This window comes from Podarcis erhardii (assembly GCF_964252035.2).
Source record: "Podarcis erhardii genome assembly, chromosome: 18".
NCBI classification, from domain to species: Eukaryota; Metazoa; Chordata; class Lepidosauria; order Squamata; family Lacertidae; genus Podarcis; species Podarcis erhardii.
In genome coordinates, this window is record NC_138516.1 from 11538868 (window position 1) to 11560675 (window position 21808).

The 21808-nt window shown below is 49.5% G+C and overlaps 1 protein-coding gene across 1 annotated transcript; it reads left to right on the forward strand.

Moving 5' to 3' along the window:
• The first annotated feature begins 9224 nt into the window (after positions 1 to 9224).
• Positions 9225 to 17845, forward strand: ARRDC2 (arrestin domain containing 2). Its single transcript, XM_081846332.1, has 8 exons — positions 9225 to 9540; positions 10944 to 11010; positions 12113 to 12260; positions 13138 to 13240; positions 14111 to 14367; positions 15087 to 15249; positions 15936 to 16090; positions 16821 to 17845. The coding sequence occupies exons 1-8, from the start codon at positions 9264 to 9266 to the stop codon at positions 16875 to 16877; spliced, it is 1227 nt and encodes a 408-aa protein (XP_081702458.1). The 5' UTR covers positions 9225 to 9263; the 3' UTR covers positions 16878 to 17845.
• The last annotated feature ends 3963 nt before the right edge of the window (positions 17846 to 21808 follow it).

A 21808-nucleotide genomic window follows, 5' to 3' on the forward strand; every position in this document is an offset into this window, starting at 1 on the left:
CTGGGAACCTTGCCGAATTATTCCCTCCGGAAGAAAATCACCCCTGCAAACATCTGCCTGACCGAATAAACCCTATATCTCTATTTCGCCTTTTGGCCACCTCAGTTCATTTGTTTTCGGCCTCGCTGCTGCCGTTCAGAGCCGGCTCTACTGTTAGGCAAGGTGGGTGGGATATTTCAAGTGCTCACATTCAGGGCCAGATTGAGGTTTGATGCGGCCCTCGGCTCCTGAAGGTAACGGGGCCCTTTCTATGTCCAGCTGTCCTTTGTCCACAACAAATTGCTGCTGTTTTTTGTGTTGAATAGATGCTATATGGTCATTGATGGACCTCAGAGGTATCTCAAGCCATTTGCACATGTTGCCGTGCAACCAGTCCATGTAGAATATGTGTTGAATATATGCTGTATGGTCACTTATGGTTTTCCCAGTCGTGATGTCTGGAAGTGAGAGCTGGACCATAAAGAAGGCTGATCGCCGAAGAACGGATGCTTTTGAATTCTGGTGCTGGAGGAGACTCTTGAGAGTCCCATGGACTGCAAGAAGATCAAACCTCTCCATTCTGAAGGAAATCAGCCCTGAGTGCTCCCTGGAAGGACGGATCCTGAAGCTGAGGCTCCAAGACTTTGGCCACCTCAGGAGAAGAGAAGACTCCCTGGAAAAGACCCTGATGCTGGGAAAGATGGAGGGCACAAGGAGAAGGGGACGACGGAGGACGAGATGGTGGGACAGTGTTCTCGAAGCTACCAGCATGAGTTTGACCAAACTGGGGGAGGCAGTGGAAGACAGGAGGGCCTGGCGTGCTCTGGTCCAGGGGGTCACAAAGAGGCGGACATGACTAAATGACTCAACAACAACAATGAACCTGAATATATATACACATAGCCCTCAATGGGTCTACTCTGAACACAATGTGACTCGGAAGAGTCAGACACCACTAAACAACAACAACAAAAAAAAATGACTTTCCTTGATCCAGACACTAATCTTCTGCAGATGCAGCCTAGAATAGCATTCACTTTTTTTGCTGCTGCATCACACGGTGGGCTCACATTCAGCTTGTGGTCCACCCAGACCCCTTGATCCTTTTCACATGTCCTACTCGTGAGCCAGGTATCCCCATCCAACATTTGCACATCTGCTTCTTCCTGCCTAAGCGAGGAACCTAACTTTTGTCCCTGCAGAAACTCGCTTGGTTAGCTTGTGCCCAGTTCTCCAATATGTTAAGGTCATTTCATGGAATAGCATTTGCCTATTTTGCCACAGCGTCACACAGTTATTCACCAAGGTTACAACCAAAGAAGTCCTTTTACAATGGTACCTCGGGTTAAGTACTTAATTCGTTCCGGAGGTCCGTTCTTAACCTGAAACTGTTCTTAACCTGAAGCACCACTTTAGCTAATGGGGCCTCCCGCTGCCGCACGATTTCTGTTCTCATCCTGAAGCAAAGTTCTTAACCTGAAGCACTATTTCTGGGTTAGCAGAGTCTGTAACCTGAAGCGTATGTAACCCGAGGTACCACTGTATAGTTCAAGCTCTGGTTTTCCCAGTCATGAGGTACCACTGTAATCTGTTTAGGTGTTTGGCATCAGTGAGACATTCTAGGGAAGAGTGTGAGACCCTGAGTGCGTAAGACCTTGATGTCCTGTTCCCACGTACTTCTAGGAAACTCCTACTCCCGAGCCCCCAAAACTCTCCACCGCATCCCTAGTTTTGAAACCCGACCCCTGGCTTCTGTTCCCCGCCAGCAGGGAGGGGGCACCCCCTTGTCGTTTCTCGCCTTCGTTTTCCCCCCTCCTTCGCACCCAAACCCCGGAGCCACAAATTCTCCTCCTGCGCAAAAACGCGCCTCCGCCGAACCCGGCCCCGTGGCAAGGGCGGGCATGGCAGGGAAGGAATGTGAAAAACCGATGTTCCCTCTGCCTGTGTGCCCCCCCCCCACCGCCTCCTTCCGCACGTCCCAGGGCTTATTTTCGCCCCGCCAGCCGCTCCTGCAACTGGGAGATAAGGGCTCTGCCAAACTTTTGGAGAAAGTTTCCGAAGTCTCTTCCTCTAAACCTCCACTCCCCTCCCGCTGCCAACGTCGCAGCAGCTGAGCTGATGTCAGAGCGAGGGGCCCAGAGAAGAGTGCGTAAAGTTGAAGGAGACCCCGCGTGGTCATCCATCCCAACCCCTTGCAAGGCAGGAATTATTTTTTTTGCCCAATTCGGGACTCGAACCTACAACCTCGAGATTCAGAGTCTACCGATTGAGGATGCCCTCCCCACCCACAAGAGCGTTTTGCAGGAGGGATGTAAGAGGAAATTCAGTCCCGGATTCGAGTGGAAGAAACGAATTTTTTAAATTTTAAAAAGCGCCTTCATATTATTGTTATATTTGCCGTCAGTTGAGTTCCTTTCAATGCTTTGGCTCTGAGCGCCCGCCCCCTTTTGTAGATCCACAAAAAACCCACGGCTGTGCCAAAGGGAAAGCCCACCCCAAAGGGACCAGGATTCGAACTCAGGGCCCCCTCCTGCCTTGCGCTTTGCGGCAGCTGGCACCCCGGAGCCGCCTCTCTGGCTCCTGTAGTTTTAAGACGCTCCCTTGAAGGAGGAGGAGGGCTTTGGAAAGAGAAGGGGGGCAGAGGGAGGGGTCTTCTTGGCAAAGGTCTTTCCCTCTCCTTGCCTGTCGCTGTCAGTTCAGCCCGGGCGCTGTCCGAGGGCGCAGGAGTTGGAGCCCAGTTTGCCCCGAAGTAGCAGCAGCTGCTGCCCCCAAATTTGCCCCTTTCTGAGGGTTTCTGCCAGCTTCCAGCAAGGCACCGTGCCCACGGAGCTCCCTGGCGAGAGGGGCACCCCCTTATTTTGACATGAACCCCTTCACCCGGGTGAGGGGCTTCGCGGTGCAGTTGGATGGCCACCCCGGAGGTGGCACCGTCTACCGGGGCGGAGAGGTCCTCTCCGGGCAAGTAGTGCTGGACGTCACCAAGAGGGTCAAGGTGAGAGAATGCTGAAAAATATTTTTATTTTAAAAACCCTGAAGTTATGCTATTGGGATGTTCAGGATTTGGTGGGTTTATAGAGCAAAAAAAAAGAAGACTGGCAAAATAAATTATGGAATGATGCAGGAGAAATGAGATGATTTGAACCCCAAGGAAGAAAGAGAACTTTGTGTTGTGTTGTTGTGTTGTTGTGTTGTGTTGTTTTAAAAGGGCAAATGTTTAATGTGTATTTCTTAAGCTTTGCGCATAAATTTCCACATCAGTGTAACTTTCAAAAGTTGCTTGTAAGAAGGTGAAGGAGGCTTTGAAACTGGACAAGGTTTTATAGACCTGCAGGAACAGGCATAAAACAGTAGGAAGTGGTGCAAGAAAACATAGTTTAAAAATTGCTTTATGATGTGCGTTTTTTGGTTCTGTGATGATTTTGTCTTGTTTTTTCTTTTCGTTTCTGTTATTTTTGGGAAATTCATAAAATGTCGACCACAACAAAACAACGGAAAGGTGAGAGCGCTGGCCGTCTGCGCCCGTGGTCTGGCCACTGCCCACTGGCTGGAGGGCAAGAGCGTTGGCATGAACACCATCTACAGCGACTACACCGCCTTCCAGACTTACCTGAGAAGGAAGATGCACCTGATCCCAGGTAAGAGGGCAGAAGAGCAGGCTTGGCCCCGCCGTCGTGGGTGCCACGCAGGGTGCAGGGCCCTGGCGCAGAAATTTGTGGGTGCCACAAGGGGTGCCCGTCCCTGGCACAGAAATCTGTGGGTGCCACACAGGGTGTCTGTCCCTGGCACAGAAATTTGTGGGTGCCACGCAAAGTGCACGGCCCTTGCGCAGAAATCTGTGGGTGCCACGCAGGGTGCATGGCCCTGGCACAGAAATTTGTGGGTGCCATGCAGGGTGTAGGGCCCTGGCACAGAAATTTGTGGGTGGCACACGGGGCGCAAGGCCCTGGCACAGAAATTTGCAGGTGTCCGGCCTCTTTGTGGGGAATTTGGCGAGGGCTCAGGCACCTATATAATTTGAGAGGGGTTCCCGCACTCACAACCCGGCAGATCTCCATCTCCTTGCTCTTTTGGGGGGGTATATTATTATTATTATTATTATTATTATTATTATTATTATTATTATTCGTTTTCAATTAAAATCCAATCATCGCCTTGTTATAACCATTCACAGCGGTTCACAACACACTAAAACACCAAATAAAACAATCTAGACCCAAACTTTCCCGAAGAAAGATGAGTATAAAATGCAACATTCAAAGCAACAAAATTAACAGGAAACTAAAACATTCCCAATAAAACATTGCAAAGGAAGTGGGCTGCACGATGCGTATTAGATGCGGCGAAGGGAACAAACATCGTAAAGATTTCAAAAGAAAACATTGGAAGTGAAATATGCAGTATATATTGGCAGTTTTATTTCCAGTTCCCTTGCTCAGGATCTCGCGAGGGTGGAATTTGGCCTTTTCGCAGCTGCCAGGCCCATTTCCAGGCAGTGACATCTCCCCCCCCCCCAGAAACCCTTCTGGGGATCTCAGAGATGCTGTTTACTCAGCGGCACTCGAACGCAGAACCAGCTTGGTAAACGCCGAAGCTCCTTGCCGCTGCTTGGATCCGGCACGACTCGGCTGATAACTGCCTGGTGACGCTTCCTGGTGCGTAATCGCTCGGCATGTTTGCCCATTTAGGCGGGGCCATATGGCCCACCCTGACCGGCAGCAGCTGCCCAAGCTCAGGGAGAGACATAGAATCATAGAATTGGGAGGGACATTGAAATCTCCTTTCCTGAGGCTTGAAGCCACGGGTTCAAGCAGTGCCAGATTTACGTACAAGCTAAACTGGCTCTAGCTTAGGGCCCCTCTCCCTTGGGGGCCCCAAAAAACTGAAGGAAAAAACCCTGGATGTACATTTCCAAAATATCTATCTATCTATCTATCTATCTATCTATCTATCTATCTATCTATCCATCCATCTACATCTATCTATCTATCTATCTATCTATCTATCTATCTATCTATCTATCTCTATCTATCTATCTATCTATCTATCTATCATCTAATCTATCTATCTATCTATCTATCTATCTATCATCTATCTATCCATCTAATCTATCTATGCCAGTGCCAGATTTTTAAAGGGGAAAAAACTGGCTGTACATTTCCAAAATATTATCTATCTATCTATCATCCATCTATCCATCTATCTATCTATCTATCTATCTATCTATCTATCTATCTATTTATCTATCTATCTAGGCCAGTGCTGGATTTACGTATCAGCTAAACAAGCTCTAGCTTAGGGCCCCACTCTCTTGCAGGCCCCCAAAAAATTTTAAGGGGAAAAAACTGGATGTACATTTCCAAAATATAAGATGAAAAACAAATGGAATAAAACCTACATCCAGCAACAGTTATTTGTGTTGTGTAGGCTCCTCTGATGTAAGTCATGGGCCTCGCCTGCTAGCCTGCTCCCTCAAATATCACTGCTTTGCTCCTTTCCAGATATAGTGTGTGTGTGTGTGTGTGTGTGTGTGTGTGTGTGTGTGTGGTCGGGGACGCGGGTGGCGCTGCAGGTTAAACCACAGAGCCTAGGACTTGCCGATCAGAAGGTTGGCGGTTTGAATCCCCGCAATGACGGGGTGAGCTCCCGTTGCTCGGTCCCTGATCCTGCCAACCTAGCAGTTCGAAAGCACCTCAAAGTGCAAGTAGATAAATAGGTACCGCTCCGGCGGGAAGGTAAACGGCGGTTCCGTGCGCTGCTCTGGTTCGCCAGAAGCGGCTTAGTCATGCTGGCCACATGACCCGGAAGCTGTACGCCGGCTCCCTCAGCCAGTAAAGCGAGATGAGCGCCGCAACCCCGGAGTCGGCCACGACTGGACCTAATGGTCAGGGGTCCCTTTACCTTTATATATAGGGTGCCTAGATTCTGCTATTTATCATTCTTAGTAGTTTGCATCATATATTTACAGCTATTATTATGTCACGTTATAGGAAGTTAGATACTAGCAAGTTAGAGACTAGATGAGGAGTCTTTGTTAATTGTGTTTCCAAAGGAACTTTTGTTCTTGCCAAATGTCCATGCGTTTGTGTTATAAAGTTTGTTAGGAATCAAAAATCATTTTAAGTTAGAGCCTCATCATTATTTCACTCTTAATATACTTCTTCTTAACTGTATTTCAGTTCAACAATGACTTTGATAAAATACATATTTTGTGATGTGCAAATGGCTTGAGATACCGATGAGGTCCATAAATTACCATATAGCATATACAGTATTCCACACAAAAAACAGCAACAAATTGTTGTGGACAAAGGACAGCTGGACATAGAAAGGGCCCTATTACCTTAAGTTGGTTAGGGTCTTATTTATTTTTTTGCTTTCGTTTTACGGATCAATGGTCTCGAGAGTAAAATCCATGTTCAATTGCTGTTTTAGGAGTTGTTTTTAAAAGACTGGAACGGATTAATCCGTTTTGCATGACATTCTATGGGAAAGCGCGCCTTGCTTTTGGAACGCTTTGGTTTTGGAACGGGATTTCCGGAACGGATCAAGTCTGAGAACCAAGGGACCACTGTATTTGCTAAGCCCAATTTAGCGAAAACAACTTCTGATTGTTGTTTTTTGTAACTCTGTTGAGCGACGCTGTTCCTTTTTGAGCCACTAAGCGTCGCCGTGTCCTTTGCAGACAACACACCGGGACTCGAACTTAGTTCTCAGCTGAGGCCAGGAGGGGTCAGCAAAGTCGGTGGAAGACGGTGCCAGGGGACAGATGGTGCCAGCTCCCTTTGCTCTGGTGCCAAGGGCCCCTTCTGCTCCAAACAAAACGTTTTCTGTGTTGCTGTTGTTGTTTTCTACCCATCCTGGTCCTGTTTTCCCCATGAAATACTTTTTTCCCTGGCAGTGCATGGAGCCTCCACAGATCACCGCAGTCTACCTGATTTATTTATTCTGCCCTGGATGCTTTAGCTGAGTTCCCCGCCGAAAGAGAGCCTCAAGACTGCCCAGCGAAGCTTCGGTGGCGATTCGAACCCAGGTCTCACTCCCAGGTCCTAACGGGCCAGCACTCTAACCACTGTGCAACGCTGCCTGTGGGGGTTGGAGGTGCATAAACGCAGCAGGGTGTGAGAGACCTTGCTTGGGATCTTCTCAGGCTGAGAACAGGACCCTGCGGGGATCCAAAAAGGGGATTTCGGGGACCCCTACCCCCCTTGCCGTCTGCTTGCATTTTCGCCCTGGGCCGGTTGGGCTTTGCAAGAAGCTGGCGAGAGAGGAATTAGACTAGGATGGCAGAGCTGTCGAGTTTGATGGGGCCCTCCAAAAGTCATCCAGCCCAACCCCGTGCAATGCAGGAATCCACCGAAAAAGCTCCGGCGAAAGCACCGTGCAATGAAGTCCATTCCGCCATCAAACAGGATCTCCTTTCTCGTGGGTTTTCCTGCTGGCACGATTCAGCCCCATGAGGCCAGGAGTTCACCTGTCTCCCACGGAGTTTGGCGTGGGCCCAGAGGCACGCCCCGTATGCCCCAGATTAGGTGCCCTGCCCGTCGGCGGAGAAACACGGGCACGCCTTTCGTCTCTTTCCAAAGCTCGTTGGCCCAGGACCAAGTGACTGGGGGGGGGGAATCTAGGGCAGGCCCAGGTCAGGAGGTTGGGGGGCAGAAAGCGGGTTGGGGGAGAATTCAAATGTGCAGGCCACTTGGCACATGTTGGTGGCACAGCTCAATCCTACAAAGGCGTCTGGGAATATCCCCTTGCCTGCTGCTGCCAGTCAGTGTAGGCATCTCTGAGGTCCCCCTTGTCCGACGCAGTACCAGGCCATCTTAGTTTTCCAGGAAAGGGTTAGAACACCTGCTTTGAATGCAGAAGGGTTCAGTCTCGAGGCAGAGCTGGGAGAGACGCTTGAATCTGCAACCCCAGGAAGCCGCTGCTGGCGGTCAGTGCAGGCAATATCAAGTAAGATGGGCCCGTTGTCCTATGTTCCAAGCGAGGAATCCAGCTGGGAATTACGCAAGAAGAGGAAATTCTTCAGACAGCCCTCTGGGGGAAAAATCAGATTTAATTGTCAGTTACGTCACAGCTGCAATTGAATGGTAGAATTGCAGAGTTGGGACCCCGGGGGGGTCATCCAGCCCAACCCCCGTGATGCGGGAACAAGCAGCGGTGAGTTGCGAAAGTTAACAACGCGCTGCCTTTCGCTTGCGTTTCTTCACAATGGAAACTACCTGTCGCAAAGGCTTGTTTGTGGATTCAATCCTTGTGCCGTTTCTGGTGGCCGTAAACCATGAGGACTAGATTCTTAGTGTCTTTTGAAGAAGCAGAGCTTGGTGTACAAAACGTCCCCCTTGGCGTCTCCGGGTAGGGCTTGGGGGGGGGGGACACCAAATCTGAAACCCTGAAGAACTGCTACCAGCCAGTGTAGGCAAAACTGGCCTGGCTGAGTAACTTAATGTCAGGGCTGTGGGTTCGAATCTCACACGGGGCCAAATATTCCTGCATTGCAGGGGGTTGGACTGGATGACCCCAAGGGATCCCTGTCCAACTCTGGAATTCTATCGTTTCAGTTTATTAAGCCCAAAATAAGGGGCCAACAGTAAATTATTCTCTCGAAGGTTTGAACTGGCCCATACTTTGCACGGAAATAGTTCTTACTGTATATATTTTCATACTGACTGCTGTTACGTTGTTTAATCCCGATTTAATCTTGACAAAGGGCGGTTTATAAATGGAAGGAATGAAAGAATAAATACATTGACAGGCGTGCGTCGGAGGGTGAATTATAGCTTCGCCACCGGCTTTTCCGTTGGGCAATTCGCGTTTGCTTTTTGTAACTTTACGCGGCGATACAAACCCCCCAAATTCAATGGAAACGCTTCTAAGTTGTGATACAAATAGAACCAACAAATTGGAAAATAAATAAGCGAGAAAGGGAGAGATGGATATCTGTCTGTTGGCTCAGCCTTTTCAGCTTTCTTGTTTGCCTTCCCTTCCCTGCCCAACTGGAGGAAAGTTTATCTCTCCAAAAGTGACCAGCTCGGGCGCGCATGCTCGCTGCCTTGTTTTTGCCAAAGCCTGCAGCTGCCGGCCAGACCTGGGGGCATTGGGGGTGGGAAAAGGGGGGTGGATGGGGGGGTTCTGGGGGAGGGCTTTTTGCCGCGCACCGCCCCCCCTGCGCCCATAGGGCGCTGGGATCCAGGGGGCGCGGTTTGGAGAGCCTTGAAAAAGCTTTACGCGCGGCGCAGTGCGCACAGAACAGCCGAAGAGGCTCACTGACACTCGAGTTTGCCAGGATGCTTTTCGACCGTGTGAAACGCCTTTCGGTGGAGCTGGATTGCCCCGAGGTGGCCTCGCCGCCGGTCTTCAGCTCCGGGGAGAGCGTGGCCGGCCGCGTGGTGCTGGAGTTGTCCGGCACGGCGCGCCTGGGTGCGCTCCATCTTCACGCGCAAGGCGCGGCCAAAGTCCACTGGACGGAGTCTCGCAGCGCCGGATCCAGCACCGCTTACACGCAGAGCTACAGCGACCAAGTGGAATTCCTCAGCCACCGGCAGACCCTCCTGGCCCCGCCAGGTAAGGCGGCCTCTGAGCGCGGGCAGAGCGCGCAAGCTCGCTCTCCTCCCTGCGCTCCGCGGGAGCCCGGCTCGCCTGCCTGGAGCGATCTGCCTCTCTCTTGCAAAGCCTCTCCGCCTCGGCGGAGTTTTTAATGCAACGTTAAAAACTCTTTTTTTCCAAAGGGAAGCTGCTTTTCCAGCCAGCTCTGTAGGGCCGACACGGGCTGGCAGCGCTCTCCTCTCCCCTGCCATTCTGCCCTCCTCGGGAGCGCCGCTCAAGCGCCCAGTCTGTCTCTCTGTCTCTCTCCACGTTGCTTGCGAAGCCTCTCTATCTCAGCAGTGCCGACACGGACGGGCAGCGGCTCTGCTAATCCTAAAAAGGAGTTTTCGACAGGGAAGCTGCTTTTGGACCCGGCTCTGTAGTGCCAGCACTGGCTGGCAGCAGCCCTCCGACAGGGCTGCCGCTGCTTAGAGAACCCCAGAGCCTCACAAGTCAGGCTCTCGTGGTCCAGGCACCTCAACATATCTCCTGCTTCCTGAGAGCAGGAGACACTCTGGGTGGTGGGTTCGAGCTTATATGAAGCCCACCTTTATTGCCCACACAGGCTGGCAGTCGCAGCTCTCTGAAATTTCCAGGCAAGGAGTCCCCCCCCCCCCCAGACTTGGAAATTGAATCTGGGTCGTTCTGCATGCAGGGCAGTTGCCCTACCGGCAGAAGACGAACCGTTTCGCCACCCTTCCCCATTGCATGGCGGGGGTTGGGCTGGAGGACCTTTGAGGGTCCCCTCCCAACAATTCTAGGATTCTTTTGCATGCTCTGGCCCAGCTTTCCCTTAAGAAAGGCCAGCTGCCATTGGAAAACAGGATTTGCAGGTTTCTGGAATAGGGGTGGGGTGTTTGTTTGCAACTTTCCAGGGGGTAAATTAGCGGCTGCCGGCTTTTGGGGACCCCCCCCCCCCCGGCCTTGCTGACCTTGGCTCAACTTCCTTGAGGAGCAGATTTTGCCCAGCCAATTCTATTCCTGGGAGCCGGGCGCTTACATAACGCCAGGCTCTTTCAAGACCCCCTGGGATATCTTGGGGCATATTTGCAATTCTGGAGGGGGGCACCTTCTGTTAAAAACTCCCTTTTGCAGGGCACCTGGGCTGTAGGAATCGAATATATTTTGGGGGAGAGAGAAATATTGTTGTGTAATACCTTCCTTTTGTGTCTTTTCGCTCTGTGTGCCTGAATTTTCCCCGGTTGTTTATGGGGAGCCAAAAAAAAGTCACATGCTTTTTGGCAGAGTGTGGATGTTGTGTTGAATTTCCTTCGTTTGACCGCTGCAGGAAAACACCAAGCTCTGCTCCAGAAAAACATCTCCTTTTTAAAAAAAGGTCTGTTATTCATTTCAACTTCCTTTATTTCTTGTTTTCCCAACAGACAACGGAGACGTCACCGTCCTTCAGGCTGGCCGACACGAATTCCCTTTTACTTTCCAGCTGCCAGAGTAAGTCAAACACGTCTTCAAAATACTATTATTCTTCTTATTTTATTTGTGGGCGATTGCACCTGGTGGCAAAAACCTATAAGCCATTGCATGTCAGCGCCGCGGACACCATTGCATGTCCCCGTTGCGTTTATTACGATTATTGTTTCGTTATCAGCCTTTGCCCAAGCTGGTGCCCCCACAGGTATTTCTGGAGGGTACAGAATGAGCCTTTGAATCCCTTCCAACTCTATGAAACAAATTCGGGCAATTTCATACATAAAAAGAACTTCAAATCCCAGTACAAAATACCGACCCAGATTTTTTTTTATATAAAAAAAATAGTTTTCTAAGTTACTCGTCTTTGTTTCTCAATGTGATCCATTTACGTGGTTTTGTGTGTTATTTTATGCCTTGCGACTTTTGTTGGTTGTGGTTTAGTAATTTATTTATTGTCAGGAGCAAATTTCTGTCCAGCTATTATATTGTTTTGAGAGCTAATTTTTATTGGGTCCTATTACAGATTATGGAATGTTCCTTTATTATTTGAGACGAGTCGTTTCATTTTAAAGTTAACGTTTTATTGAGGCTTAACATCTGCCGATGTTTTGAGGGTCAATTTTACTGGGTGCTATTCTAATCGATTGCGGAATATTCCTTTATTTGATAGGAACCGTTCCACCTTAAAGTTAGCCTTTTATTAAACATCTGCCGATGTTTTGAGAGTCAATTTTACTGGGTCCTATTCTAATCAATTGCGGAATATTCCTTTATTCGGTGGGAACCGTTCCATCTTAAAGCCACCTCTTATTGCGACGTCTGTTCTTGTACGTTTGGTTGCCTTAAACTGCCTTCTGTGTCGTCACATAAAAAGCGCACAAATTAAAAGCGAAATGGAACGAAATGCAAGATATTTTGGGTTGGGTTCCAGAATCGCAGGAGGAAAATGTTTAGGGAAGCTTTTTAATAGTGGGTGAATTATTGTATTTTCATATTTTGTTGGAAGCCGCCCAGAGTGGCTGGGGAAACCTGGCCAGGTGGGCTGGGTATAAATAATAGTTTATTATTATTATTATTATTATTAGGCCTCGTTTTTCATACTTCCTTTCCCTTCCCTTGACAGATCCTTGGCCACTTCCTTCGAGGGAAAACATGGGAGCGTTCGCTATTGGGTGAAGGCCAAGCTCCACCGTCCCTGGTCCTCCGTCAGGAAAGCCAAAAAGGATTTCACCATTATTGAGCCCATCGATATCAACACGCCGGCGTTACTGGTGAGTCGGGGAGGCAAAGCGGTTTGGGGAGGGATTTGGGTCGGATTAGGAACAAAGGGAAACACCCAGCCTTAAACTGAAACCCCTTTAGCTCATTGCTACCCCTGCAACATTCGGGTCAGGCTGGATGACCCCAGGGCTCCCTTGCAAGTCTCCAATTCTGCGACCGATTCCCCGATTTCGGGATAGCTCGGCCGGTAGGGCATGAGGACCCTCGGGGTCGCGGGTTTGAGCCCCGCGCCGGGCAAATTATGGGGTCAGGCTAGATGAACCTTGGGGTTCCTTCAAGTTTTGAGATTCATTATACACACTCACACATCCATATATATATACACACACACACTTTATTGCATTTTCGGAATTCACAAAAAAGGAATAAAGAAAACAATGGACCACATATTCAAAGGTGAAAATGAAAATTACAAAATGCAGGATAGAAATGTTTTAAGGTCTAAAACAATCAAAATAACATTGAAAAAGGGGGGGGGATGCCAGTTTTGCAATTCTATGGCTGCCTGGCAACGTTGGGTCTCCATTTTTTCCTGCTCAGAAGGGCTATTCCCAGCCCTTTTTGAACCCAGGACGTTTTGCCAATAATAATAATAATAATAATAATAATAATAATAATAATAATAATAATAATATATTCTGGAATAACACTTGTAGTGTAACGATGACTATGGACATAATGGAGATATTAAAATTTGGATGCAGAAGGAAAGAATTAACAGTAAGAGGAGGAGGGAAATTCCAGGCAGGAGATTCTTGGGAATCTCGCTTTTATATATTATGTTGTGATGTGAATTTTAATCTGGAAAATGGATTATTTAATAATAATAATAATAACTTGTCTCCCTTCTCTGCTTGTGCCCATCAGGCTCCGCAAGCCGGTGCCAAGGAGAAGCTGGCCCGCGCCTGGTATTGCAACCGAGGGCTTGTCTCTGTCTCGGCTAAGATCGACCGGAAAGGCTACACCCCAGGTGAGTCGTGGGGGGCAGTGGAAATTGGGGTGCCTGGGGCTCATGGCAAAGCTCAGCCCATCGGCCAGAGGACCCAGGGCACTTGACTCTGTGGCCTCCAGGGTTGGCATGCGGGGAATCTGCCGGTGGCCCTGCGGAAATGCAGTTGCTTCGAACCATCGGGGTCCTCCAGTGGTCATCCAGCCTGACCCCCTGAAAATGCAGGCGTCCCCGGCTGCTCGGCTCCCGTTTAAATAACCCCCTGAGGATGGAGAGCTGGCTGCCAGCCCTTCGCTCCCCACAAGAGATTTCCTCTCTTCCCAAAAGTCCAGCTAATTGCGATTTAATAATAATAGTAATAATAATAATAATAATAATAATAATAATAATAATAATAATAATAAATATATTATTTATACCCTGCCCATCTGGTTGGGTTTCCCTAGCCATTCAGGGCGGCTTTCAACAGAGAATTAAAAACAGAATAAAAATTCAAACATTGAAAATTTCCCTGATTTTTTTCGGATGTAGTATTATTATTATTATTATTATTATTATTATTATTATTATTATGTACTGCCCTTTATCAGAAGATCCCAGGGCTCCGTATGCAGCCTTAAAAACACATTGCGGAACGGTGATAAAAATGTCAAATCGCAGAGTCGCAAAGGGACCCGGTGGGTCATCTAATCCAACCAGCTGTGATGTAGCGGGTCTCGAACCCGCAATCTTTGCATTACCGGCACTCACAGTGTAATAAAAAGCCGGCAGGAAAACTGTCAAGGGAGCCCGGCTAAGTTTTCCTGGCTTTAGGAACAGGGTGCCCCCCCCCCAAAAGGGGTGTGTTTTCCTGCTCCCACCAACGCAGCATTGCGCCCATTTCCTTGACAGGCGAGGTGATCCCCATCTTTGCCGAGATCGACAACTGCACGACCCGGACGGTGGTGCCCAAGGCGGCCATCATCCAGACCCAGACGTTCGTGGCGCGCGGCACCAAGAAGCAGAAGAAGTCGGTGGTGGCCTCCATGGTGGGCGACGCCATCGCGGCCGGCAAGAGGGAGGTGTGGCACGGCCGGGCGCTCAAGATCCCCCCCGTGGGACCCTCCATCCTCCAGTGCCGCATCATCCACGTCGAGTACACCCTCAAGGTGAGCAGTATGGCCTAGTGGGCGGAGCGGGAGAGGGAGGGGGAACCCCGGAAACCTCTGCTGGGGGGGGGACACTCTGCTGTTTCCAGGGCATGTGCAGAGAGCCAATGGAGGCTGCTTGCTCCATCCAGTGTCGCCGACACAGGCCGGCAGCAAAGCCTAGTGGTCGGAGCAGAGAGCCATTGCAGGCCGCTTGCTCCACCCAGTGTCGCCGACACGGGCCGGCAGCAAAGCTCACTGGTTCGGGGCTTTTTGAGAGTTCGGACTTGGGATCTTCATAGAGTTGGAAGAGATCCCAAGGGTATAAGGCGGTATTTAAATAATAATAATAATAATAATAATTAATACAGTGGAACCTTGGGTTGCAACTGGTGCTCCTGCGCATGTGCAAAGTGTGATTTAGTGCTTCTGCACATGCGCGAGCGCCGAAACCCAGACGTAACCCGTTCCAGTGCTATTATTATTGGGAGGTAATATAGTCTCATACACAGAAAAATACAGTATTTTCTGGATTTATATACCGCCCTATATGGGGGTTTCGGGGTTGGACTAGATGACCCTCGGGTCCCTTTCCAGCTCTCTGATTTTATGATTTCAGCATCTCTGCAATTCTCAGAGCGGGGAACTCACTTTCCGCAGCGGATCCGCCGCGTGAGACGAAGGAGGCCATTATTTCATTTTTATATTTAAAATTTCCCTGTTTTTCGCCCGCCCGGCAGGTCTGCATCGAGATCCCGGGGACGTCAAAGCTGTTTCTGGAGCTGCCTCTGGTCATCGGCACCATCCCCCTGCACCCCTTTGGCAGCCGCACCTCCAGCGTCAGCAGCCAGTACAGCGTCAGTCTGGATTGGGTCCGGATGGGAATTCCCGAAGAGCCCGAGGGTAAGAACCCCGTAAAGAAACCTTGCTAGGCAATTTTATACATTGTGCATGTGTTGCAGAGGGTTTTCGCCAGCTAAGTCCTACTCAAGAGTAGACCCATCGGCACCAATCGATAAAATTTGGTGTCTTTTAGAAAAGACCAGAAACCTCTCTCTCTCTCTATATATATATATATATATGAATAACTTTTCTTACAAAATAGCTATATATAAAGAACTTTTTTTAAGAAATGATTTTATATAAAGAACTTTTGAAAAACGATTTTTATAAAGGGAACTTTATAAAGCAACTTTACGAAATAACTGCATATACAAAGAACCTGCGTAAAGACTGGAAACCTATCTATCTATCTATAAAGCTTTTCTTATAAAATAGCTTTATATAAAGAACTTTTTTTAAAAAAAACATGATTTTATATAAAGAACTTTTTAAAAAAAGACTACAACTCCCATTATCCATAGCCGGCGTGACCATGGACAATGGGAATTGTAGTCCGACAGCATCCTGGTTGCTTTAGGCTTATCCCACCTGGCAGGGTTCTTGTGAGGGGGAACAACAACCGGGTGCGCCAAGAAGCCTTGGGGAGGTGAAAAAGTCGGGGTCCCAAAATGACCCCCTAAAAATAAAATAAAAGAAAACCTGCTCCAAGCAACCCCGTAACTCTTCCCCTTGTTCTCTCTCTGCAGCTCCTCCCGAATACTCCTCCGTCGTGTCCAGCGAGGGACCCCTGGAGACCCTCTCGCCTCCCGGCCAGGACAGCAGCCCCCCAGGCGTCCTTGAAGGGCCGTTTTTCGCCTACATCCAGGAATTCCGCTTCCGGCCGCCTCCGCTCTATTCCGAGGTGAGCTTACTGAGGACTAGAAACCCTAGTCTTCGAAAGACGGCTGGCCGTATTTGGCCGTCTCGCTGGTGGGGAGAAGGGGCAAGGCTGTTTTGGGTGTGGGACCCCTGGCGGTCATCCATCCCAACCCACTTAGTACGCAGGGACCTTGATTTGAACCCACGGCCCTGAGAAGGAGCAAGGCTGTTTTGGGTGTGGGACCCCCAGTGGACATCCATCCCAACCCGCATATCACGCAGGGACCTTGATTCGAACCCACGGCCCTGAGAAGGAGCAAGGCTGTTTTGGGTGTGGGACCCCCAGTGGACATCCATCCCAACCCGCATATCACGCAGGGACCTTGATTCGAACCCAGAGCCCTGAGTTTTGGGGCTCTTTGCACAGGCTGGGTGACCCCTCAGATCCCTTCAATGGGGACACCCCTTAAAGCAAATGCTGGGCTTTCCTTCCTCCATAGCTTTTCCCTTTTCTTGCAAGGAATCCTATTCGGAATAAGGGGAATTCCCTCTAGCCGCTCTCAGCCCGGTCTTGGCTGGGGAGGGTGGGCTATAAATAAAAAATTATTATTATTATTATTATTTATTATTAAAAAGGGAACAGTTGACAGCTATGCCCTCCTCCGCTCTCGAACCCCGTGCCTTGAAGCGGGTTGGGCTAGATGACCGCCGGGGTCCCATCCAGGATTCGACGAACCTTCACTAACACCTCTTTCTCCTCCTCTCCTCCCCAGGTGGATCCCAATCCCCAATCGGACGCCACCATCCGCCCCCGTTGCATGACCTGCTGAGAGGTCCCTGCCATCGGATCTCTTGGAATGGATCTCTTTTGCTTTCCCGGGAACGGGATCGGGCGAGGAAGGAGGAGGCCCCGCGATCTGCGTGTGAACGAGGAGAGGGGCTCCGGCGGGGAGACGGCTCCTTGACCCCCCAGAGGCGGCAGAGGCGAGAGTTTGGGGTGTCCCAGACCGACGGCACCGATCCTGCGGGGTTTACGGAGGAGGAAATGGGGATGCTTGGACCCCCCAGGGGGGAATGCCTGCCTTGTGACTCAGACACTATCCGGCAGTCCCGGTTTCGACGACACCTACGGGCGAGAAAACAGGGCGGGGAGATTCCCCAGGCAGCAGGAGAAATTGCGGGGTTGAGCGAAAGTTTTGGGGTGACACCCCCCCCCCCCGATTTTATCTCCTGCCCCACTAAGCTTTGCAGAGACGGGATTCGAACTCGCCGCTCTGGGAAGATCCACCCTGTGGGTTTTTAAGGTGGGGAAAAGAGGGTCGGAACAGCTTGGCAGACGAGAGAAAGGAAGATTTGCGCTGTTGAAGGCAGAGAAAATGAGTTTTTTGGGGGGTTGTGTGGGGTTTTCGGGGTGCAGATCAGACCCCAAATTCTGGGCATTTTGAAGACCTTGTCGGGGGGATGGAAGAAAATCGTTTTCTTCTTCTTCTCTCTGAAATTGCATTCCACTTTCCAAAGCTTGCTGGTCTCCAGGGGAGGGACGTATTTTGATTTCCCCCCCATGTTGGGACAGTGGCCTTACGTTGTAAATATGTGTAAATATGATTTTCCTGATATGCTGTGGCTCGGTGCAGAACTTACACCAAAGAACCGGTTTCCCGGTTCATATTTTTATAGAATACCTGCAGCCTTTTCAGAGACAACCCCCCCCCCCAAAAAAACCCCAACAATCCTGTGTTTGGAAACCAGGCTTTGTGGCTTTTTTGTACAAGTGTTGAAATTAAAATTGTGAAATTTACTCTGTGTCCTGAGTTTCTTGCCCAAAATTTCAAGGAGTGGGGAGAGGGCTGGGGTCTTTAACCTGACTTGGGACTCCTGTGGTTTCCGGGGAACCTTTGTGTGCCGTTAAAATCTTCAAAAACCGCCCTAAATGTCAATATTGGAAAGTGATAAGAAGCTGCTGTTTTTCCCACTGAGTCAAAACATCCATCTAACTCAATATTGCCTGAACAAGCTGGCAGCAGCGCTCTGGGATTTCAGGCCAGGATTGTAGGACTAATGCAGTTAAAATCTTCAAAAATTGCCCTAAGTGTCAATATTGGAAAGTGACAAGAAGCTGCTGTTTTCGCACTGAGTCAAAACATCCATCTAACTCAATATGGCCTACACTGGCTGGCAGCAGTTGTCTGGGATTTCAGGCCAGGATCGTAGGAATAATGTCAATAATGGAAATTGATAAGAAGCTGCTGTTTTCGCACTGAGTCCAAACATCCATCTAATTCAATACTGCCTGCACTGGCTGGCAGAAGCTCTTTTTCGGGAAAGGATTGTAGAATTGTAGAGCCATAAGGGACCCAAGGGTCATCTAGCCCAACCCCGTGTAATGCAGGAATATCTGCTTTCTTTTGGTCCCCGCCAGCGAGACCGAGAGGGGGGGGGTCTGGGCCACCCAGGACCCCCCAAACCCCCTGCCCAGGCTTGCACCCCAAGCAGAGGTCCCTCTGCTTTTTACCTTCACCCCCGGAAGCACACTCCGTTGTCTCTTGAGGAGCCAACAGCAACGGGTCCCGTCTCGGAACGGACCGGCGGGAATGGCCCTCTGGGGGCAGGCGGGCTCTTGAACCCAGCACCTTCCGCATGCAAGCATCTGCCAGATTTAGGTATAAGCTCAACAAGCTCTAGCTTAGGGCCCCCCAAAAAATATAAAGGGAAAAAAAACCTGGATGTACGTTTCCAAAATATAAGATAAGGTAAAGGTAAAGGGACCCCTGACCATTAGGTCCAGTCGTGGCCGACTCTGGGGTTGTGGCGCTCATCTCGCTTTACTGGCCGAGGGAGCCGGCGTACAGCTTCCAGGTCATGTGGCCAGCAGGACTAAGCCGCTTCTGGCGAACCAGAGCAGCGCACGGAAACACCGTTTACCTTCCCGCCGGAGCGGTTCCTATTTATCTACTTGCACTTTGAGGTGCTTTCGAACTTGTAGGTTGGCAGGAGCAGGGACCGAGCAACGGGAGCTCACCCCGTCATTGCGGGGATTCGAACCACGACCTTCTGATTGGCAAGTCCTAGGCTCTGGGGTTTAACCCACAGCGCCACCCGTGTCCCTTAAAATATAAGATAAAAAGCAAATAAAATAAAACTTACATGCAGCAACAGTGTTTTGTGTTGTGTCGGCTCCTCTGATGTAAGTCCTGGGCCCCACCTGCTCCCTCAAATATCCCTGCTTTGCTCCTTTCTATATATAGGGTGCCGACATTCTGCTATTTATAATTCCTAGTAGTTTGCATCATATATTTACATCTCTGATTATTTCATGTTCTAGCAAGTGGCTACATTCGGCATGGACTGGTTGCGCGGCTACATGTGCAAACAGCTTGAGATCAATGATCCTATAGCATCTATTCAACACACACAAAAACCACACCGTTAAGTTTGAGCTTAATCATTATTTCACTATTAATATACTTCTTCATTGTATTTTTAACATGTGATTGGGAGCCGCCCAGAGTGGCTGGGGAAACTCGGCCAGATGGGCGGGGTATAAATAATAAATTATTATTATTATTTCACTATTGCTATGCTTCCTCTTAATTGTATTTCAGTTCAGCCATGACTTGGATAAAATACATAATTTTGTTCTGTGCAAATGGCTTGAGATGCCTATTCGGTCCATCAATGACCATATATAGCAGATATTCAACACAAAAAAACAGTGACCATCTGTTGTTGGCAAAGGACAGCTGGACATAGAAAGGGCCCCGTTCCCTTCAGGAGCTGAGGGCCGCATCAAACCGAAATCCGGCCCTCAACTCACGTCAGTCCCCATGTTGGGAACTGGCATCACTCTGGAGGGGTCCCCATCCCTGGGGTGGGGTACGATAACAACAACAACAACAAGGGTGTTCCACAAGGCGGGTGCCACCACCAAGAAGGCCCTCTGCCTGGTTCCCTGGAACCTCACTTCTCGCAGGGAGGGAACTGCCAGATGGACCCCGGTGTCCGGGGTGGAGACGCTCCTTCAGGGATACTGGGCCATTTAGGGCTTTCAAGGTCAGCACCAACACTTTGAATTGTGCTCGGAAACGTACTGGGAGCCAATGTAGGTCTTTCAAGACCGGTGTTATGTGGTCTCGGCGGCCGCTCCCAGTCATCAGTCTGGCTGCCACATTCTGGATTAGTTGCAGTTTCCGGGTCGCCTTCAAAGGCAGCCCCACATAGAGCGCATTGCAGTAGTCCAAGCAGGAGATAACTAGAGCATGTATCACTCTGGCCAGACAGTCCGCAGGCAGATAGGGTCTCATCCTGTGTACCAGATGGAGCTGCCCTGGACACAGAACTGACCTGTGCCTCTATGGACAGCTGGGAGTCCAAAATGACCCCTAGGCTGCACACCTGGTCCTTCAGGGGAACAGTTATCCCATTCAGATCATGCGGATTCAAGCGCGCCTGGGACAGGGACACCTGCCTGGGTGTCCAGCTTTCCAAGGATTAAAAGCACCCAGTCCCCTTTTCCGCCGTCCCCTCCCCCTCCCCCAGAACATCTTGTATCCTGCTGGTCACTTGGTCAGACGTCCAGCAGACACCTGGCTCTGTGCCTGGCCTGGATAGCTTGACGTGCGTTGAGACAGGCTGGGCGTCCCACCCCCCAGCGACGGAGTTACGTCTAAGCTAAACAAGCCAAAACTTAGGGCCCCACTCTCTTGGGGCCCCAAAAAGGTTTAGGGATATGGGTACCCCGGGGAAAAAAGCACTGGGTATAAATAACATTATTATTATTATTATTATTATTATTATTATTATTATTATTAACCTAAGGTTACCAGACGTCCCTGGATTTACAAATCAGTCCCCTAACAAAATCCATCTATTTAGCAAGAAAGTGTCCCCGGATTCATTGAAAAAAAACTGGTCACCTTATATTAACCATTTTTTAAACAAGGCACAAGGCGAGGAGGTCGAATCCTAATAAAGAATCAAGCTATAGCTTAGGGCCCCACTCTGTCGGGGGCCCAAAAAATGTTTAGGGGTATGGGTACCCCAGGAAAAATAGCACTGGGTAGAAATAACAGCATTATTATTATTATTATTATTATTATTATTATTATTATTATTATTATTAACCTAAGGTTATCAGACAGCCCCATTTCCCAGGGACAGTCCCTGGCAAAATCCATCTATTTAGTTGAAAAGTGTCCCCAGATTCATTGGAAAAAATCTGGTCACCTTATATTAACCATTTTTTAAACAAGGCACAAGGCGAGGAGGTTGAATCCTAATAATGAACAAGGGGCTTTGTTTTCGCTCCTGCAAACGCAGGAATGCAGCAAATTGCAACATAAATCGTATGGAAGAATCGACAAAGGCCTGCAAATTGAATGTGCGTCAGAAGAGCCGCTTCGCCAGTGGGATTTCTGGCTGAGCAACCCCAGAAAACCCAGACCGTGCCGGACTTGGAACAAAAAAAACCCAACATCTGATCAGCTTTTTCCTTTGCCAAATTCCCTTGGCCAATCCCGAAACCTGGGAGTGTCTCTAAACTCCCTGCAGAAAGTAATTGTCCCCCGCTTGGCACATTTCCCCAGGGACACACACCCAGTTGCGATCGACTCTTTGCCCTTCGCAAGGAAGAAACACACCCTGCAAATTCACCCAATATTGGCACACCCTCTCCCTCGCGTTTCCGAAACGCCGTCTCCGCCTGCCTGCAAGAACTCGGATTTTGCAATGGGGCAGCATCTTGGGAACTCCCTGCCAATGGATG

Coding starts and splice junctions, on each gene's coding strand:
- ARRDC2 (XM_081846332.1), top strand. CDS start 9,264: ATGCTTTTCGACCGTGTGAAACGCCTTTCGGTGGAGCTGGATTGCCCC. Junction 12,261..13,137: donor TCAACACGCCGGCGTTACTG/GTGAGTCGGGGA, acceptor TGTGCCCATCAG/GCTCCGCAAGCCGGTGCCAA. Junction 15,250..15,935: donor AATTCCCGAAGAGCCCGAGG/GTAAGAACCCCG, acceptor CTCTCTCTGCAG/CTCCTCCCGAATACTCCTCC.